Source organism: Mauremys mutica, chromosome 11 (assembly GCF_020497125.1).
Source record: "Mauremys mutica isolate MM-2020 ecotype Southern chromosome 11, ASM2049712v1, whole genome shotgun sequence".
NCBI classification, from domain to species: Eukaryota; Metazoa; Chordata; order Testudines; family Geoemydidae; genus Mauremys; species Mauremys mutica.
Window position 1 is genome coordinate 63,412,385 of NC_059082.1, and position 21,326 is coordinate 63,433,710.

Consider the following 21,326-nt stretch of genomic DNA (forward strand, 5'->3'; position numbering starts at 1 on the left):
TATTCTGTTAATTATTTTGTGCTTTGATTTCAGCTAGCAAAAGACAAACCATGGATTCGGCAGTTTTGACTGAAAATAGTTTTCTTGATTTGCTGCACAGCAATATTGATCCATTGCATCTATACAGCCTCTTGGATACAAGGTTATCTGATGAAGATGAAGAAAGTGAACTTTCAACAGGTTAGTAATGCAATGACTAGCATTAGCCAGGTCATTGGATGAAAGTAGAAGATGCCATTACTTAACAAGGGCACTGTATTGTGATGGAGCTAATCTAAATGTAGATATGGAATTCTGATGTGGTGACTCTAAATAATGGTGTATCCACATCCAGATACAGTAGCTGGTTCCAGATACCATTCTGGGTTAAATTTGTGTACCTGAGTTACAACTCTGTCTGTTCACCTTGTAGTTTATAACATACTTCTTTACATGTTGCTCATAATAAGAGGCTAATACCTTTGGCATTCATCTCATACAGCATAAATAAATGCCAAGTAAAACTGGCAACCCCTCTGCAACTTCAGGCTGGTGTCTTTACTAAACAGAGACTTTAGCGGAGACAGACCGCCATAACAAAACTAGTAAATTAATTTCCTCTGGTGATCCAGGATTTGACCTTAAACCTTGAGGTAGATGACCAATGTACTAGCAGCTGTGGGGGATTTGGCCAGTCACAGCATTTCTTAAACAAGGTTGGGAGGAGGCCATCTCTCTATGCATCTGGGGGTTCCCTTCCCAATTCCCAGGACTAATTGGGTTGGAGACTGTTTCCTGTCCATTCCCTGACCATCAAACCCAATCCTACCTGAGGATGTCATTGTGATTGCAGTTGTCAATCTGCAGTAGTAGGCTGGTGGGCTATACCCTTGTTGACCTCATGCAGTTTCCTGCCCTCACTGTACTCCTCCTCTGGGTTTCTCTGCCGTGGGGGGGGGGGGTGTGGACCATCTGTAGCTCTGTTAATTTGGTGTCTTAGTATTTCCACAGGACCCAATGTATGTTGAATGTTGAGACCGGACAAAGGCCTTCAGACCCCAGGCGTGTTCTCTTAAAAACACCATTTACTATAAATTGATTCAGTACCTTGTACTAAGACAGTAGCTAAACAGCTTTTTAAAAACAGACAGGAAGTCCCAGCTCTTAGCAGAGGGGAGCATGATTCTCCTCTGCCTTCATGTTTGTAGTCACTCTATGGGCCAAGTTAGAGTAGCATGTTACCAAGTCAGAATAGTACAAAGTAGTGGAGAATCAGACTTCAGAATCTGAGTCATCTCATGCTTAATTATTGCTGGTCTGAGATCAGGAGCCCTCTGAACTCCCAACTATGACTGACGCCTGCAGGAATTTGTCTGTACAGATGGGGCTTTGCTTATGCAGCAAAGTCTGAAAGCAGGATGAGTTAAGGACTAAAGACTTGGTTGTCTTCTTAGTTACACCAGTGAAGCATCATTGACTTGATCAGTTACTTTACTCCTGATTGTCACCAGTGTGAGCAGAAAATCAGGCCCAGACTTTTAAGCAGTTTACTTAGATTTGTTAGCCCAATGTGGTTTCCATTCCTGTGCAAGGGGTTGATCTTGAGTCAGTTCCTAGTGAACCAACATCTATCACAAAACCACCACAGAATGAATACTTGAGAGAGAATTAATAATTCTGCCTTTTTGACTTGTCCTGCCCCCTGAGTTTCTTTACCCTGGCCATGGCATTCACTGACCTAATTATAACTTCTTTTTATTCTAGACCCTGAAATTGATACCATCAACCATGATCATTTCAGCAATTTGGATGTCTTTTATACAATGGAAAGCAATGAAAGTGTGGAAGAATCTATCTTTTCAAATGCAGGGGAAGCTTATTCTAGAATAGGTATGAGATTTTTTTGGGGTGTGTGTAATGTTTTGGAGATAATTAGACCAGTAAGGGGTTCTTCCCTATAACCTTGAGTGCCTTTATGCTGTGGCACTTTGTTTCAGACCTCTGACACCAGCAACCTGGCCACAAGCACAAAATCTTACCTTGGTTTCCATCAGCCTAGTTACTCCTTGCAGGGTGACACCAAAAGCCCTTCAAGTCCCAAGTCACCCTAAATCCATCCTTCCTGAGTTCTTACCTACCAGACACATGAAACCAGCTCCCCAGTGATCAGCTCACTCTGGCACCCATGCTCCACACAGGTTGAGCAACAGAGATCTGCTTGGGGTAAAAATAAACAGGCAGTTTCTTTCATAGAAAAACCACAGACTCAAAGATGAACTAGTAAGAGAGAGAGATTGCATATAAGTCACAGAAAATAAACACAAAGACATGACCTCAGGCTTTACACTTCCATATTAGATAAAATCCCTTTTCTAATACAAATTACCTATTGCCATTAAACCAGCTTATCTTATTTACAGAGATGGAGCTGGGGCTGTCCCTGTTGGCTCCTTGTGCACACATATAGGGCCTGCTCCATATGGGAGAGGGCTGGGGAGGCACAGGGTGCAGGTCCCGTCTCTGCTCCCTGCAAAACCCCTGCAGCCGGGATTTAACTGCTAGAATCTTGCTGTGGCCTCGCCAAGCAGTAGTTTCCACAGCAACACCCTTATAAAGTGACACCTGAGCATGGTAAATTGCCCCAGCAACAAGTCAGTTTAATGAGGCACAATTAGCTATACCAGGATTTGAGCTTCACGCAGCACTATGTTCTGCAAACTCTCCGGCTTCACTACCAGAGAGAGGGAATTTTGACATTTAAATCAACTCACAATTTATCCTTAAATCTGTATGTATATATTTATTTATTAATTACATAACAAAGACTATACAAAATGTATTCTGTAGCTTGTGGGAATTCGATTGGCAGTGCCTCACTTGCCTAGGCTGGCAAGCCACCCTGACTTTGAACAGTTTCCTAGCAAACCCCCTAGCTAAGCAGGGATCCAGAGTTTTGCAGACAGCTTCCTGTTTAGAGGCTCCCCTCAGATTCTAGGTGAAAAATTCAGTTTCAAGCCTCCTTTTTAAATGGCTTCTTTTCCTCCTCCCCTTCCCCCTGGCATGGTAGTAATGGTCATTCAGAAAGGGAGCAATTCCCTCTCAACTTGATAGCTGGGAGGTCTCATTGTCTTCCCATTAACTTTCATGGTCCGCCATAGTCTTTTCTTGGGCTGGAAATTTGGGGTGAGTACTTGAAGCTGGTTTCGTTGTAAACAACTGGGCTTGGAAGGTGACCCTCCCTGCTTGACTGCTTCACCACCCTGCTGTGAGGTGAGGTTGAGCAGATTCATAACTACAGTCTGTATACCTATCTTGACCATCAAACTGAGACCATTACAAGCTTTCACAAAAGACTTTACTTAATATATGTATATAGTACAATAATACAGCATGCAATCCATTGATGTAACCTTTCTTTTTGGGGGTTTAAACTTTCTGTTCTGTGTTTGGGGTGTCTGGACCCTGATTATCATGGGGGGAAGTTGCACATCAGCTATGAATACTGTTACTTTTTCCTTCCTCTCTATGCTGGTTCCTTACAAGTTATAATTTGATCGCAGTAAATTAGTAATGTCTAACTTCAGTCTTATTTTGTCTAACTGCATGATTAAGATCTAATGTTTTTCAATAAAGCCCACCCTGATACCCCCCTAAAAATATTCAAAACACCTAGGTCACCTAAAAGTGCTATATTTCTTAAATATAAAAAGTATAAATTAGCTTAACAGTCAGTGTTCATAAGATGTGCCACATCAAAGTGGCAATTCTGTGTCCCACGCTTTTTGTATTAATGATGCTAGATACATATATTGTATTGTGAATATGTGTATGATTATTAATTGTCTCAATAAATATAAGTAATTAGGGCCATTTCCTGCTCTCAATGAAAGCAATAAGAGTTTTCCATTGACTTGCTAAGAGCAGAATTGATCTCATAGGACCTGAACCACTGAAGTGAGTAGTCACTCATAGGAGTGAAGCTTGCTGGTATGAATAAGAGCTGTAGGACCAGACCCATAGAATGTATGGCTGGGAACCCTAACTTACTGCTTTTCTAAAGTAGTAATGGGTCTTTCCAGTTTGAGTTTTATTAACAAGTACATGTGAAATCCTTTTGCTTGGCTCTTAGGTGACTTCTTCCCAATCACAGGAGTGAAAATTGCTTTAAACAACTGTCCTTCTTTGAAATAAAAGAGGTGTCTATACTCCCACACACACACACACATGCACACACAATATACTAGCTAGTGTTATTTCAATCAGTTTGTACATCTCATGAGCAAAATGGTCACTCTTGACTGCTGGAAATGTTTTGGTTGTCAAGGAGAAAAAAACTCCATTAATGATACTTTCCTGATCAACACTTCCTGTGTTAACTTCCTATTTCTTGTGCCCTGCACTTCCTGAACACTACATTTATTTAATAAGTAAAACTAATGTACATTTCTTACTTTCCTTTCAGACCTTGGACTTTTGTACATGAGAATAATCTACAATAATTTGTTCTTAATTGTGTCATTTACCGTACCATTGTGCTCTTTTTTCCCCTTCTTATTAGCTGGATTAGCAGAATATGTGCTCAAAGATCAGCAGGAGAGACAGATGGAAGACATTTTTGGTAAGGTTTTAACACATGGGACAAAGTTTAGATATGATTGCTCTCTATAAGTACATCAGAGAGATAAATAACATGGAGGGTGAGTTATTAACGTTAAGTGCCAATGTTGACACAGAACACATGGGTATAAACTAGCCATCAATAAGTTTAGGCTTGAAATTAGACAAAGATTTCTAACCATCAGAGGAGTAAAGTTATAGAACAGCCTTCCAAGTGGAGCAGTGGGGGCAAAAAACTATCTGGCTTCAAGATTGAGCTTGATAAGTTTATGGAGGTATAATGAGATGATTATGATAGTCACTTCTGGCCATTAAGTCTATGAGTCTAAATCAGTGGCAGAGCCAAGAGTAGAATCCTGGCTATGAGACTTTTGGTCTATCCATGGCAGTGTGGAGCAGCAGCCAAATGACTGGGACAATATTTACTTGCTTCCTATTAACACTTTTTAAAAGTTGCATGACTTATTTTTGGCTTGGATTTTGCTCTTTTAGTTAATGGCAAAATTCTTGTTGACCTCAGTGGAAACAAGATTGGGCCAATGGTTGGACTGAAGTATTTGTAGTTTAAATTAAAGAATGAACCCAGCAACATGTCAGTTCTGATAACACAAATGATTTCACTGAACAGATCTTTATGACTCCTTGGAACTAATCCTTTGGGATATAAAACTGAGGCACAGATTAAATGACTGGCCTATGGTCACATGGCAAGTCTGTGATTCAGCTGAAGGGAGAACCCAATAGTTGTGATTTCTAGTTCCCTGTTGGTCACTAGACCATTCTGAAGCACTTAAATTTAACAACTAGATTCCTGAGTGTGTGATGATCTTCTGCACTGTGGAAGTTCACCAAGGTGACCAAATCCGATTTCTGTGGATGTTGCATCCTTCACAGATTTGGAGTACACTTTATAGTACACATACACTCCCAATCTTTTATTTACAGAATTTATCTTGATATCAGGACACTATGCATTTGGAGCTTGAAATTAGTTTTTAACTTTGCAGTATCCTTTGGGATCCTATTAATTCAGATTTGGCAATAAGTTGTTTTTGTTTAACAGGAAAACTCATTTTGGATGAAATGGCCAATGAAACTACAGAGGGTTTTACAGAGATGAAGAAGCAAAAATGTCAGAAACGATGTAAGTGAAACTGCATTTGTGGCATCGCCAGGAGCAATTCACCTAGGGACCTGGAGTGTTTTAAAGTTCCTTCCATGCAACCATAAACTACCTGCATGGCAGGGACATTTGTTTTTAAAGGAACACTGGTGCCCCTCTCATGCCAAATTCTTCATTAGCATAAGTAGCTGCAACTCTTCTGAATTCAGTGAAGCCGTGCCCACTTAAACCAGTGGTGACTTGTCCACTCTTCCTCTGATGTGCATTAGAATCAATTAAAAAATGCTCCTTATTTTATTCTGATATTTTCAATGATTTGTTGGCATGTAACATGGCACTGTGAGCGTGTTTTTAGCTTTTATAACCCCTAGCTTTGCTTTGCACCAATGTGGCAATGTTTTAGTTTTGCTTTTGATTAATTCTAGCTTAGTAAGTATCAACTGCATTATTCCTTTTTTATTAAAAAACAAACAAACAAATCACTCAGGGTTATTGATACACAAATCTGCACCCTATTCAAAAATGTACAGTCAGAGTAAAATAACCCAGACTACTCGCTTTCATATTTAATATGCTAAAAACCTCCACTTCTGAGGTAATTTGAAGCTGCCTCAGAATTTTGAGGGAGACAAGGCAAATGAGGTAATATCTTTTATTGGATCAACTTCTGTTGGTGAGAGAGACAAGTGTTCGAGCCACACAGAGTTCCTCCTTTTCAGGTCTGGGTAAGGTCCTCTGAGCATCCCAGCTAAATGCAAGATGGAACAGATTGTTAAGCATAAGTAGTTAGCACATATTCTAAGGGACCAGAATTTCTAGTCTGCCACAAGAGGTTGGCTATAGCATGCACAGAACTCTGGTTATGCCTCTGCTAACTTCCCATCTTATTTAACATGCATAAATTAGGCTCCACTAACAGAAACCTTGAATTATCAAACTAGATTCAACCTACATCACGGACTATAACTTTCTTACTTCTAGCATTCGTGAGCACTGCAGAGAGTTACTCCGATGCTTCCAAGCCCAAATGCACGAGACCGGGTGAGTTATTGGCTGAAGGATTTTGAGTGTACCTTCCCTGTTGTTCTGATGTCCATAACACTATCGAGGTATTAAACAAAAGTACTGTAACTCCTGCATACTTGGGAAAGGTTGGATATGCTAATATGATGACATATCATTACGGTGGGTTTCTCTGGCTTAATGCTAAAGAATAGCACAGATTGGGTTAGGGTCATATTCTGCCCTTAATCCATACACCCAAATCTAATTGTTATTGTAACAAACCTATGGCCACCTAGATATATCAGTGGTCATAATACTGCACACCTTGGAAATGCCTCATGGCAGGGCAAAACTTAGATCCTGCTGTTCCAAAAGCACAGGCCTCCACTGTTTGAGTGAAAGGAGAATTCCATTAGCAATTAGCAACAGAAAGCCTACGAGGCACAGTGAAGCATTTCTGATTCCATCTAGCAGAGGGAAGTACTGTGGTACTGTGGAAAACTGTGAAATATCTGTGTTATTTCTTATGAGTATGTGCATATGTGTGTTTGATGGATTACTTGTTCTGGACTTGGATCAGAATGGGAGGAACCAAGCAGAAAGGGCCATTCAGATAAAGATCATCCTAACAAACACAAAAATAGTTAGGTTACTAGCTGTGAAGAGAGGCAACTCCTCACTGAATCCTGTTTACTCGCTCTTCTGCCAAGGCAGAGAACCTGGAGGTCAGAAGACACAGATCACTTAAAAGATCTGCCCTGCAGCTGTGGAGAGGTGGGTGGAGTTACTGGTTGCTTTAGGCTAACACAGACTGATCCAAGGCAGGATCTGCAGTAAGCAGGCTGTAACTTGGTCCCCAAGAGAGTGGGAGACACCAAGGCTAAGACCTGTCTATCTAGGAGCTTGTGTGGGTGGCCAGGTGTAGGTCAGTCACTTGCTTTAAAATCCATTACTCTGAGTGCTGTGAGCTCTTTTGCAAATAAATCATACGTTGTTTTGACGAAGCTGCTTCTGTGTCGCTGCAAACTGTCAATGCCCACAGACTCCCAAAGGGAAACTCTTGCAGGTGTCAAGCCTCCAGGGCTTGCTAAATATCACAGCAGCCCTGGGGGTGCAACCCAGAAGCCCAGTCAGAGAGTGGTAGGATTGCAGGATCCCCACCGCAGGAGGCATGGGCCTGTCATTTGAAAAGGGTGCACTCAGACTGGGAAATGGTCTCAGAAGGGCCAGCCACACACAAGGTAGCCCATCACAGTGTCAGTTGGAGTTTTGTGAACAAAGCAAGGGTATTGTGCCACCCCTAATGTGGAAAATACACTTGAAAAACTAAATAAAGTCCTTGGTGAATTGCTATCTGCTATTTGTGGTTTATTCAGGTAGCACATTCCCTATCTGTACTGAATGAAGCTCCAAGATCATGTTAAAATTGCCTGCGGATTAACCCCGTGTATTGACTTTAAACCACCCATACAATTTCTTTTTTTATATCATGCATTTCTAAGGATGTATTTGTATTTCAGTAATGCTTACAATCTCCGTCGGGGATGTGGGTGCTAAATGCTATAGCTGCACATAATGAAAAGATGGCCCTGGGTCCAGAGAACTCAGCCTGTGCAGTAGTGTGCAATCTGAGGCACAGTTGTAGAGCTAATTCTTAAATTTTGCAAAGTAGGACATAGTTTTGTGGCATTTATGGAGGTTGCTCAGATAGTGTCACTGTCTCCATCTTAACAGATGCAGCAAAGAGGGTGATGGAACAAGTATCTACAGAAGGCAGCAGAGCTGTTGGGGATGTAAGAGCTAGCTGCCAGAAAAGAGGTGAGCACTTTGAAAATGCCTCATAACTTCATTTTGCATTTGATAAAGTGAGAGCAAGTGAGTAACCCTGTAAAGCCAAACATACCATACCAGTCCTTTGAAAATTCAATATATGCCAGCAATGCATGAGGGGTTTATATTTACCCAAGTTCTAAATAAAATAGGACCACCTATTGTTATTACTTATCATTTATATATTTATTATTTACAGCTGAGATTACTCCAAGGAAATCCTATTGTATTGGTACCCTCACCATGAACTAGAGACTTGCCCAAACATACTGGAAGTGTTGGGGTCAGCAAAATCAAAATGTACAGTACAGTAACTCCTCGCTTAACATTGTAGTTATGTTCCTGAAAAATGCAACTTTAAGTGAAATGATGTTAAGCAAATCCAGTTTCCCCATAAGAATTAATGTAAATGGGCGGGGGGGAGTTAGGTTCCAGGGAAATTTTTTCACCAGACAAAAAACTTATATACAGTATACATTTTAAACAAACAATTTAATACTGTACGCATCAATGATGATTGTGAAGCTTGGTTGAAGTGGTGGAGTCAGAGGGTGGAAGAGGGTGGGATATTTCCCAGGGAATGCCTTATTACTAAATGATGAACTAGCACTCGGCTGAGCCCTCAAGGGTTAACACATTGTTGTTAATGTAGCCTCACACTCTACAAGGCAGCACGAATGGAGGGAGGGGAGAGAGACAGAGACACACACCATGTATGTGAGAGTGAGGGAGACACACATTGTCCCTTTAAAGTACGCTGACCCCACTCTAAGTACACTGCCTTTTTAAATATATCAGGAAGTTGAGAGAGCAGCTGCGGCCAGCAAGCTCATAGACTCATAGACTTTAAGGTCAAAAGGGACCATTATGATCATCTAGTCTGACCTCCTGCACAACGCAGGCCACAGAATCTCACCCACCCACTCCTGTAACAAACCCCTAACCTATGTCTGAGTTATTGAAGTCCTCAAATTGTGGTTTGAAGACCTCAAGCTGCAGAGACTCCTCCAGCAAGTGACCCGTGCCCCATGCTGCAGAGTAAGGCGAAAAACCTCCAGGGCATCCAGCTCCCTCTGTCCTGAGCCCTGTTGTGTCTCCCCCTGCTCTATGGATGGGGTAGGCAGGGGGCAGGAGCAGGGGAGAGGGGGACACCCTGATATTAGCCCCCTTCTCTCCCTCCCCCCTGCACAGCAAGCAGGAAGCTCCCAGGAGCAGCTCCCAGGCAGAGGGCAGGAGCAGCACATGGCAGTAGTGGGAAGGACAGCTGAACTGCCGATTGACAGCCTGCTGGGCAGCTGCCGCACAGGGAATTTAGGGGAGCGGGGAGCTGATAGGGGGGCTGCCGGTCCACCCTGGTTCCAAGCCCCACAGCTAGCTCCAATGGGCTGGTCTTCCTGCAAGCAGTGGACAAAGCAGGCGACTTTCCAAACAACGTTAAAGAAGCATTGCACAACCTTAAATGAGCATGTTCCCTAATTGACCAGCAATGTAACAACGTTAACCGGGACGACTTTAAGTGAGGAGTTACTGTATTGTATCTGTATCATTAGCAGATTATTTCAAAATAAACAAGGACAAATATTTCTTACATTTAAAACTATTTCTCTGATTGCTTTAATGAGTCAGTGGTGCACATAGCAATACAGACTATCAAACTGTTTATTATGTAGCATGCACAGAAAGTTCCTGATCCAAATACTGCATGCAGGACAGAGCACCTTTTCAAACCCTTATAAGTTATGAAGTTTGTATAATCAGGCAGGCATAAGAGGTAGTTTCATTTGTCTAAAGAAAGTTTGTCATTGTTTATGCAAAACTTTTCTAAGGAAGTCTGGCCATCCGTACTTCCCCAGTAAGACCTAGGCAGAGAGCCAAGATGAGGGGCCTTACTGTATGCGGCCTCCTCAGCAGCATATAGGGCAGAGTACCATGTCTGGGAAACTGAGTGCAACAAGCTGTCGTATTGGCTCATTACCTCATATTTGGTAATAATTTTCACTGAGTCTGAATATTTACATGCCTGGAGCTATTTAGGAGGAGAATGGGCCAGGAACACTGAACGTGTTCTTTTAAACTAGTGAAGGCACTGCAGAATCTTCGACATACATGCTGTATTCCTACTGCCATATTAGCTGGCTGCTACATGAAGTTCTGCTAAACACGTCAATAGACTTCAGAGTTTGGATACTGTTTTTTTGGCAGCTCAAAACACCTTGCTGATTTGATGAATATCAGGTGACTTATGTCTTATCCTGCAAGATCTTCTGTGGTCTGTCTGACTTTTGTAAGAAACTAACATCCTTTAACACTGTTTGCTTTTTAAAGTGGAGTCCCCCGGGTCTACAGTGAATGGCAGTTTTGTAGCAGTGCCTCTGAACAGCCCTCCAGCTAACTCCACCTCTTTGTCTCACCTGCACATGCAGTTTTCTGTTACCAGTATACATCCAACTGGAAAAAATGTTGTGATGCCCGGTATGTACAGTTTAGTTACAGCTTTCTACCCCTACACAATAGAAAGAAAACGTGAAACTCTTCCCCCAAACCCTTCACTGTAGCACGCATCCATCTCCTTCACATCAGGACATGGTGGTGGGGCTTCTCTGTACCCCATACAGTTGTAAGGGGCTGCTGGGAGGCTGTTTCCAATCCTCTCGGTGTGGGGCAGTAAAACTAGCTCCCCTTCATTCCTTGCCACAAGATGGAGAGGCAGAGATTCCTCCTTACCCTCCTTCTCTGTTAGAAACTACTCTTCCTCTGCTCAGTCAAAGGGAAAGTGAGTGCGAAAATCCTTTTGAATGCAGCACTCAGAAGATTGGTTGGTTAATTCATTCCATGGTGGTCAGTAAAATTAAAGGTCACTGTAAGAGCAGTGCTTCAACAGATTTTTTTTATAATTCGTTTTGACTTTGGTTTTTCTGCCAGCGTCCCTGGGAAAGGCTTTGTAGACTCAGTTAGTTTTGCCATGATTTGTACATCTGCTGTATTTGTCAAAATCTAATGAGCCAGGGAATGTTTGGAGTTACAGCTTTGAGACTGGAGGCAACTGAGAACCTGACTTTAGGTAGCTGATATTAGTTAACACAGCACCAGCTCTACAGAAGCTCTACCTGCTGCAGAGCTGTGCCAGGTGATCAAGTTACAAGCAGTGCATCATCAGAACGCACTCTTGGGCTGATTCTATTCGGAGGAGTAATGCTTGCTTGCTGCCGGTGCATGCAGCAGTGTGAGCGGAATCACATGGAAAGGCTGTGATAATGCGTGAGTCTCCTAATCGCTTTGAGGGCAACTCAGCATCTCAGACTCCTTAATGCATTCGTTTACATACAGTAGCCTCCTGCACATTAACCTGCAGTGTCACAGCAAGAGCGCCATTAGCCTTAATGATTTATGTAAACTGTAAATAGTATGTCTCTCTATAGGATGCCTTTGGCAATGAGCTCTTCAATCTTTACAGTACCCTATGAATTTGCAATAGGTTTTTGCCATTCTGAATGCTTCAGCTGAGAATGTGCATAAAGAACACCACTGAGAGCAGGATAGCCCACTATTAGGAATCGAGGTGCTTAAAAATTGAGTAACTCTATTGCTCTTAATTCCAGTGTCTTCTGGAAATTCCAACCCAGACTGTCTGCTTGTTGGTGCTAAAGGGATCCAAGTGATATCCGGCTTTGCAGTTCTTCCTCAGCAGATAATTAATTTGCCTGTAGGGAATGGTGCATCCAATATTATAATATATCCAGGTGAGTTATGCAGTAGTGTTTCAGCCATTTTTCAGAGACAGAAAATAAAATCATTTCTATCAATAAAGCACCACAGATTTTCATCACATTTGTTTGTAGCTGTACAGAGAAAGCTATTAACTTGCTTTTTTTATTTCTAGTGTCCTCCTCCCCCACTGAAACATTACAGATATCACCAGCTTTCCCCACAACCCTAGCTGGTAAGTGCAGGATGGCTTTTCTTCTGTCCAGTATCTCTGAAACATAGATACTATATAACATAGACAGTAGATTGTTTCTCTCTGCACAGACACCAGTTTTTCCTGCACAGTTTGCTTATGTTTTTCTTATAACAAATTACCTGCATTTGCTAATGTTGCTGACGGTCCTTTCCCTAACAGCTCAGTCTAAGCCAGGGCACTAGGCAGAACTGTCTGTTTAGTCAAGTGTTAGAGCTACGGAGTTGTGTGTGTCCAGAAGTGGCCATATCCTTTGCATTACCCCCCAAAGTCCAGCACTTTAACATTTCCAAAATGGTTATAGAATCATGCTTTGACACTTATCCCATCACCATCAAGATCAGAAACCGTGTTGGTGCTTTATACACTAACTGCTTTACTGGGCTTAACTGGCAGTTAACATGGTCCAACAAAAACAACAGCAACAACACAGAAAAGCCAACCCTCTTTTAGTAAAAGTTTTTTCTCCAAAGTCTGATTGTAGAAGTCAAACAACAGATACAGAAATCGGTTCATAATAAGCAAAAGAAAGCCTTATTCAGGCTATGAATAATTCCCAGCTGCAGTAGCAGTCTGCTCTCAGAAACTTTTCCCCTCATTGTTAGTTAGTCCAGGGAGCTCTGCTGTAAGTTTTTGATTGTGTTACCCTCTAGGCACCAAAGCCTGGAAGTAATCTCCATTGTTGACTGGTACTATTGCTGCTTAGTTACAGTAGGTGTGGTTGCCCCCTAGTGGCTATTTATACAGCTAAAAGTACCTAAGAAGAAGGTGAAATTTTTGAAGGTGACCCAGTGGATGGATCCATAAATACCTTCAGGTTTCTGTGGGAGTAATTGTAAAAGTTACACACACATTTTTGTGGGCTCAACAATTGCACCCACTCATTTTTGTTAATTTACACATCACATCAAAATTAATTGGGCATTTTTCATCCTAAGATGAGTCCTTGCCTTGATCTTACAGTCCAACTGGAAATCATGCAGACCCAGGAGCAGAGAAGGAGGCAGCATGACAACTATTTATTTGCTCTCCCTCAATTTTGCTATTAAATTTTGCCTTATTTGCCTTATTACTATTTAATCCTTCTCTATATGCCTGACTATAGACTCCCTTAGGTTTTCCATTCTCTTATTTTTATCTATTTGCTTCTGATCAGTCCTTTAACCCCTCCCATTCATTCACTGCCTCCTTCCAACCTTTCCCATAATTGTGTTTAATCCATTCCTGCATTCAGTTCCTACTCACTACCTAATCATCTGCTTTACCCTTTCCTAGTCAGCCACCACACCTCCCATCAACAGTGAACTCCATTCCCTTGCAGAAAATTGAGCTAACTGAAGTTGGTTCTGATGTCTGGGGGTAGTGAAGGTGTTTCTTTGTGCTGCTGCCATAGTTCCTTGTCTCCTGGAAAGCAAAGTCCATTAATAGGCTTCACCAGGAGGTGCTGGTGGGCTTTCTACCCTGTAGCATCCAGAGGAGGAGTCGCTAGTTTACTCCACTGTCCAGATGATGCAGCTAGAGTTCCTGCCTCCCAACAGAAGATCTGCAGCCTCGTATAGTTTTCCATAGACTGATAGACGATAGGGCCAGAAGTGGCCATTGTGGTAATTTAGTCTGACATCTTGTATAATACAGGCCAAAGGACTTCCCTAAATTAATTCCTGTTTGAACTGGGGCAGATCTTTAAGAAAAACATCCAGTTTCAATTTTTAAATGGCCAGTGACGGAGAAGTGGTTCCAATGGTTAATTACCTTCACTGTTAATTTGTGCCTTATTTCCAGTCTGAATTTGTCTAGCTTCAATTGCCAGCCATTGGGTCTTGTTATACCTTTGTCTGCCACATTGAAGAGCCCTCTGTTCTGAAATGTCTGCTCTCTATGAAGGTACTTATAGACTGTGATCAAATAACCCCTTACCTGTCTCTTAGTTAAGGTAATTAGATTGAGGTTACCTCTCTGAAGCGATGGTAGGACTCACACTAACATTACTAACATGACCCACATTAACACACTGTTTGTGCGTGTCAGCAGGGCCCACACAGATAGTGCACAGCAGGCTTCTGCAGGTTAGAGTCATACCCCAGCATGCCACAAACTACATGTTTGTGTAGACAAGCCCTACGAGTGATCTCAAAGGAAAGAGTCTGGCAGTTGAGTTGGTAACTGTGGCAAACTCAGACTGATATGAGGGGTACAGCTCCGTTGGCTCCTGTAGGAAGACACCACTTCCCGATGGGTCTGAGTTTGTCCTAGGTGTCCATTCATGACCTCTGGGCAGAACTTCTGACACTGAGGCCTGGTCGACACTGGGGCTGGGGGTGGGGGGGGAATTGATCTAAGTTACGCAACTTCAGCTACATGAATAACATAGCTGAAGTCAACTTGCTTAGATCTACTTACCATGGTGTCTTCACTGTGGTGAGTCGACTGCTGCTGCTCCCCCGTCGACTCTGCTTGCGCCTCTCGCCGAGCTGGAGTACAGGAGTCAACGGAGGAGTGCTCGGGGGTCGATTTATCATGTCTAGACTAGACTCGATAAATCAATCCCCTCTGGATCGATCACTGCCCTCCGATCTGGCAGGTAGTGTAGACATACCCTGAGATTAAAAGGCCTTCTGAGCCTTTACCAAAGCCCATGGTTAATGTGCATTCCAGAGAAGAGGTTTCTTACAATATTGTATAACACCTCTACTGAAAAGGGATCAGTGGGAAAAGGTCCCTCTATCTGTCCAATCTAACAGGAAAAGACTGAATATTCTTAAATCCTTTTAAAATGTACCCTTTACGTGTCTTTATTAGGGATGGTCTTTTCACAAATGTAAGCTATTTCTAGGCACTGACTCATTTGACAGGAATTTCTGTCCCACTCACCTGTGTTCAATGTGACATCACAACTCAGGAAACACTGTAAGAAAGTATTGCAGTTCTTGGATGTACTCCTGGAATTTCCATCTGTTTTAATGGAGGCTCCAGTGTGCCTTTAGAGGCAGCATTTGACTCCCTGAATGGATAGTTTGTTTGATCATGTTGAAAGACTTTCTCAGAATTTTTGACTTAACTAAAACTATGCTGTGGACATAGAGTCTTCCTTAGTATTTTGTCAGCTAACTCTTTGTTTTCATTTAGAGATAATACTGATAACAATTGCATTAACTGTATAAATAATTTGTCAAATGCATTATTTCAGCTCAAGTGGACTTGGCTGTCCAAAGCATTTTGGGATCTCCTGACAAAAACACCTCCATTGGCCCATTTGCTTATATGCAAGAGACTGCAGCTGTGACTGATCTTACAGGTAGATACTACCCTATTTAAAAACCCCTATATCCCTACTTTATGATTATAATACTTTGTATGTATGACATAATGCAGAGTGAATCCCCCAACTGAATTTTCACAAGAATGTTACCTGTATATAATGCTCACCCTAAATACCTAGCTACTCAATTCTAACTACAATTGTGTGATTACGCTGAAGCTATTCCTTTTGATTACATAAATAAGTCTTAAGTGTGAACATGAATGCAGCCAAAATGCTGATATGTGAAAGGGATGGTGATGAGTGTCATGAACAGAGCTGTAATGTTTCTCCACAGCCTTGCTCCATGTAGGGTATCAGAACAGTCATGCTCTCCTGTAACATTGTAATAGCTACAGTAATTAACCTCACCAAATGATGAATACTGACTGAAGTGTCTGCTTTATCTTAAGGATTTCCTTATCTTTTGTCTGTCATACCTTAACATGATTTGCGTGCATTTTTATCACTGAAATAGATAAATATTCCCACCTTAAGTTAGGACATCAATTGTTATGTAGCAGGGTTCTACCCTATTTAACTAGTCACATTGCTGAAATTGGAAAAGTTTAATCAGTGAATATTTGAGTCTGTTTCTCAAATTGACTACTTGTTTTCCTTCAGATGAAGAAGAAATGTCCAATGAGATATCACAAATTCCTGTTGTTCCTTCTGAACAAATTCTCAAAAGACCAAGTGAGTTTCAATCCCCTTTAACCTTAAATTGCTTTGCAAACTCTGTGGAAAACCAAAACATCAGGTTTTGCTCTCAAATAAGTTGTCTTTTGTGGGGAAAATGTCTTGTACAACAGTTGTGGAGCTGTTCAAAACTTTCTGAGTGGAATTCAGTCATTGCTATATTTTAGGAACTAAATGTTTTCTGAAAACTGTCAGGGGCCAGAATGTTGGTGCATTTAAAGAGCATTATACCTTACTGTGGCAAATTGCTGGCACTATTATGATGGGTCTCATGCTTTCTCTTCTTAAGGGGGGGTTCGGGGCACCATTTCTTGCCCCTGAATCGGAATATTAATTGTCTTTGAGGAGGGGAGTGGAGAGGGGGAGGGACCTGGGCCCACCCTCTACTCCAGGTCCCAGCCCAGGGGCCCTGAGGATAGTGGTGAACCACTTGAACTGGTGGTTCCTTCCCCTGGGCTACTTCTCTCTCCTGCCCTTCAGCTTGTGGGGGGGCTTCCTGCCCTCCCTCTGCACAAGCCAGGTGCCCCTTACCTAGGGTCTTGGACTTCTTAGCCCACTGCAGCACTCCTCCAAACTTTCCTCTGCTTCTCTTCAAACTGTTCTCTGCTCCAGCCAAACCTTCCCGCTCCAACAACCCACACTGTCTGACCTGAAGCAGCGGGTTTATATCATGTGACTCACTGCTGTTACTCTAATTGGCTTCAGGTGCTCTAATTGGCTTCAGGTGCTCTAGTTAATCTATAGCAAACCTTCCACCCCTTGCAGGGAATAAGGCTCCCTGCTAACACTCTCCTGCTGCCCTCTGGCCATGCTGTATCACATTACATATTTAAAACATCTAAAAGCTATGTTGAGTCCATATGTCCTTTCAAATACTTGATTCTTCAGCTCACTTGTGCTTTTGTTTTTCTAGAGCCAGTGGAAACTTTCTGCACATCACTTAAGGATTATTTCCAAGATGTGTGCAAGTTCATGGCCATGGACCGTGAAGTAACCCTTGATCACCTTTACATTGATGGGGCTCTCATGCAAGGTCAAACTGAAACAAAGAGTGGCAAAAATGTCATCAAGGTGATGGAGAAGGAGCTGGTAATATACAATTTAGAAGAGAAGGAAAAAGCAGCTATAGAAAGAAGTCAAATATTTCAAGTCCTAGGAGGCAAAGAACTAGAGACCAAAGTCATTGTGGTGTTGGGAAAGGCAGGAATGGGTAAAAGCATTCTTGTTCAAAAGATCTGCCAAGACTGGTCTAATGGAAAGTTTTCTCAGTTTGAATTTGTCTTTTGGTTTGAGTGTAGACGACTGAGCCTGCCTGAGAAGCAATACAGCTTGAAGGACCTGCTTCTTGAGCTCTTTGTCAAACCTCGAGAGGGAAGCGATGAAGTCTTTGAGTACATACTGCAAAATCCCAATAAAGTCCTCCTCATCTTCGACGGTTTCGAAGAGTTGCAGGATCATGATGGCTTTACACATTACCCAGACTGCCAGTCTTACAAGGAGCTGTACAGCATCAGGGAGCTATTTGCAGGGCTCTTCCAGAAGAAGATACTCAGTGGCTGTACTTTATTGCTAACAGCAAGACCCAAGGACAAATTTAATCAGTATTTATCCAAAGTGGACAAGATTATCGAAATGATAGGGTTCTCTCCACAGCAGGTAGAATTATACATAGCCAGATATTTTGAAGGGCTACCGTACAGTGATGACGCAGTGAAATTAATCACAGATTGTCAATATCTGTTCAGTCATTGCTATAGCCCTGTCATGTGTAGATTCATTTGTTTTCTCTGTGAAATGATGTTTGAAATGGGAGACAAAGACCTTCCTCCAACACTTACCAGCCTCTTTGTAAAATACCTTCAGCAAAAGCTGATACCTACACAAACAGATGCGACAGCCATAGGAAATCAACAGCATGTTACCAGGCTAGCTCAATTAGCCTGGTATCTTGGAGAAAAGAATCAAAATGCCCTGAAGAGCAGTCTTTTTCCCTCTAAAGAAGTTAAGGAGTTTGCTCTGAAATATGGCTTAGTACTGCCATTTACGTTCCCAAAACATTCAGGAAATGGGGAGGAAGAATTTGGAAGTGCGTTCTCAGACTTCGTTATCCAAAATTTTTTGAGTGCGCTTCATCTGTTGCTCGCAGAAGACATCAAGGATAAAAGCCTCACAAAGTACCTTTCCCTACCAGCCAGGAAGAAAAAGCCTCATAATTGGTTAGACCTGGTGCCTCGATTCTTGCCCGGGTTATTGTACCTCCAGCATGATCCATTCCTCTGCTCTCTTTCAGATGAGCATGTAATGAAAATCATAACCAAGAAGCAGAAAACTCTCTTAAAATATATCAAAAAAGTACAGATAAGTGATCTCTATCCAGAAAAACTACTTGAGCTGCTCCACTGTGTTTATGAAACACAGGACAACTATCTTTTGCAGCATGTGGCTTTAAGGCTCAAGGCTGAACTTTCTTTTCTGGGCACTCTTCTTACACCCCCTGATGTCTATGTGCTGCATTTTATTTTAAAAAGATCCCCAAAGGAGTTTTCCTTGGATTTGCAGAACAGCGGCATTAACCTACAAGGGCTGAAACACCTGGTTGGCCTAAAGAATGTGACATCATTCAGGTTAGTTATTTCTTGTTGGTAATTGTGTTATGAGCATTATAGTGGGACAGACCTTTTCATGCAAGGGCAGGGACTCAATAAACTTGTGTTTTGACACTTTACAGGGCCTCCCTTAGTGATACAGTCAGGCTGTGGGAGTCCTTAGAGCAAACAAAGGAATATGAGCTGCTGAAGATTTCAGTTGAGAAATTTGATATTGATCCCTTTAAGGCAGAAACTATGAAGGACATCCGTGACCTTTCTGACCTTGTACAGATACAAGAGAAAATGATCCACTGGTAAGATCCTATCAGAATTAATGACCTATTTACACTTCAGTGCTTATAAATTATGAAAGGCCTTGGTGTAGTAACAGTCCAGGAGAGTGAAGTTCTCCGTTTGTCCACAGAGCATGTAAATGCAAAAAATGCTCTGTTGTCCCACCCATGTTTTTCTGCTGTTATACGTAGTGATAATTGGGCGGGGGGCAGGGGTGAGGGACCCGCTCAATCTCTGTACTGAAATGCCCACAAAGAAGACAATTGGCAGCTTGGTGATTTTTTGTTGTTTTTTTTTAGTTCAGGCCTTTTACCTATAATTTTTAAATCCCTTATTTTCTAATCCCTTTTAATTATGTATCCCACATTGTCAGTGTGGCTCTGCCCTGTAGTGGCTAGAGTCTGCTATTGGCTGTGAGCTAAGAGAGCCAGTCGTTTATCTCTGGCAATAAAGGCTCGTACTTTCAGAGCCAGAAGTCCTGGGTTCAGTCCCTACAAACCATCCAGCCGCTGGGCTAATTACAATTTCAAAGCATGCACAATCAAAGCAGTTACTGGAAGTCACTGTTCTGATCTTGTCTTTTGTGAATGTTGTATGTTCCATCTGTTACAGGGGTTAATTCAAGCAGAGCTTATTGCACGTAGGCAGGAAAGAAGACGTTAGCTCCAGATAGTCCCCAATTTACTGGCACTGGCAGATGTGACTCACTTTGAAGTTTTACCTCTGGCTATGCTGAGCTCAACCATCTGGCGTGGCCCTGGATGAGTGGGGGGGTTGGTGTCCTATTTTGTAACCCCAGATTGATCCAAGTGAGAAAAACTGGAACTAAAAGAACTTTGGGTGGACAAAAAAGACAGGAGAGGAGAGAGTGAGGCAGAGACTGCTGCAGACTGGACCCCCAGTCCCTAGCAGCAAAGCAGTCTGGGGTAAGATAGGCCTATCTAAGCCTTTATGCACGTAGATTATATATACTGTCGTTTTAGAAATACTTTCTCTGCTATATTATACTTTCTTCCTCCTGTTAAGATCAAACAATACTTTGTTTCAAAAATGTTATTTCTAATAAACCTTTAGAGCAAATAACCTGGCTCTGCACAAATTAGTATTCTCTGTGAAACAATGGGTTTTTTTACAGCTATTAAAAACTGTTTCTAATAGCTACAATTATTCTATTATGGTTTATTTAGCATGGAAGAGGCATTTGGCTGCAATATTAATGAAATTCCTGCTATCAAAAACCTCAGAAAACTAGAATTTGCGTAAGTGACACCCCTCTCCATTTGCTGAAATACTTCTGAAGTTTTTAAGATTGTTAAAATAATCATTTGTTATCTACAGTTTGTTACAGTACGTTTATGGTAAAAATATGAAGTAAACCCCATTTTATCAGTATTTTGCTGATCTAAACTAGGATTATTAATTTATGGGCAAAAAACAGAAACTCCTAGTACTATAACTTCAACTGCTGTAAATCAACATATCTCCATTGACTTTAACAGAGCTATGCTGTTATACACCAGTTGAGGATCTCGTTCCTTCAGCTGTAAAGTACACTGAAGATATTTCCCTCATTATTAGCAATGTCATTTTCCATTTCTCATTCATGCTAAATTTCGATGATGTAATCCAATGACTGACAAACAAATGAGGTCAGTTTCCATTCGCATGAAGCCAGATGAGCTGCATCATTACTCAGTGTCTACGTTAGTGTTGTACCATGTCTTGGGAAAAGATTCCTGCACAAAACTGCTCTACTTTCCCATCTACGTTTCTTGACGTGAATGTGTGTCTGTGTTAAGCCCTCTGTTATAGCTGATTATGTCATGTAGGTCATGGTGACAGCAAATACTGGGTGCGTGTCAGTGTATATCTGCTGACTAAAAACTATTTGCTTCCCTCTTTCTGAGAAAGGAATAGGAAGAAATAATGTTGAGT

The 21,326-nt window shown here is 41.8% G+C and overlaps 1 protein-coding gene across 1 annotated transcript in view; it reads left to right on the forward strand.

The window, feature by feature from the left end:
* CIITA (class II major histocompatibility complex transactivator) overlaps positions 1 to 21,326 on the forward strand; it is a 58,919-nt gene that overhangs the window by 21,356 nt on the left and 16,237 nt on the right. The window contains exons 2-15 of the mRNA XM_044979916.1: positions 34 to 180; positions 1,744 to 1,869; positions 4,538 to 4,597; positions 5,660 to 5,740; positions 6,701 to 6,760; positions 8,459 to 8,542; positions 10,880 to 11,026; positions 12,154 to 12,294; positions 12,435 to 12,494; positions 15,700 to 15,807; positions 16,435 to 16,506; positions 17,423 to 19,133; positions 19,238 to 19,411; positions 20,579 to 20,650. Of these exons, the coding sequence (XP_044835851.1) occupies positions 34 to 180; positions 1,744 to 1,869; positions 4,538 to 4,597; positions 5,660 to 5,740; positions 6,701 to 6,760; positions 8,459 to 8,542; positions 10,880 to 11,026; positions 12,154 to 12,294; positions 12,435 to 12,494; positions 15,700 to 15,807; positions 16,435 to 16,506; positions 17,423 to 19,133; positions 19,238 to 19,411; positions 20,579 to 20,650 (3,043 nt within the window). The remainder of the gene's footprint in view (positions 1 to 33; positions 181 to 1,743; positions 1,870 to 4,537; positions 4,598 to 5,659; positions 5,741 to 6,700; positions 6,761 to 8,458; positions 8,543 to 10,879; positions 11,027 to 12,153; positions 12,295 to 12,434; positions 12,495 to 15,699; positions 15,808 to 16,434; positions 16,507 to 17,422; positions 19,134 to 19,237; positions 19,412 to 20,578; positions 20,651 to 21,326) is intronic.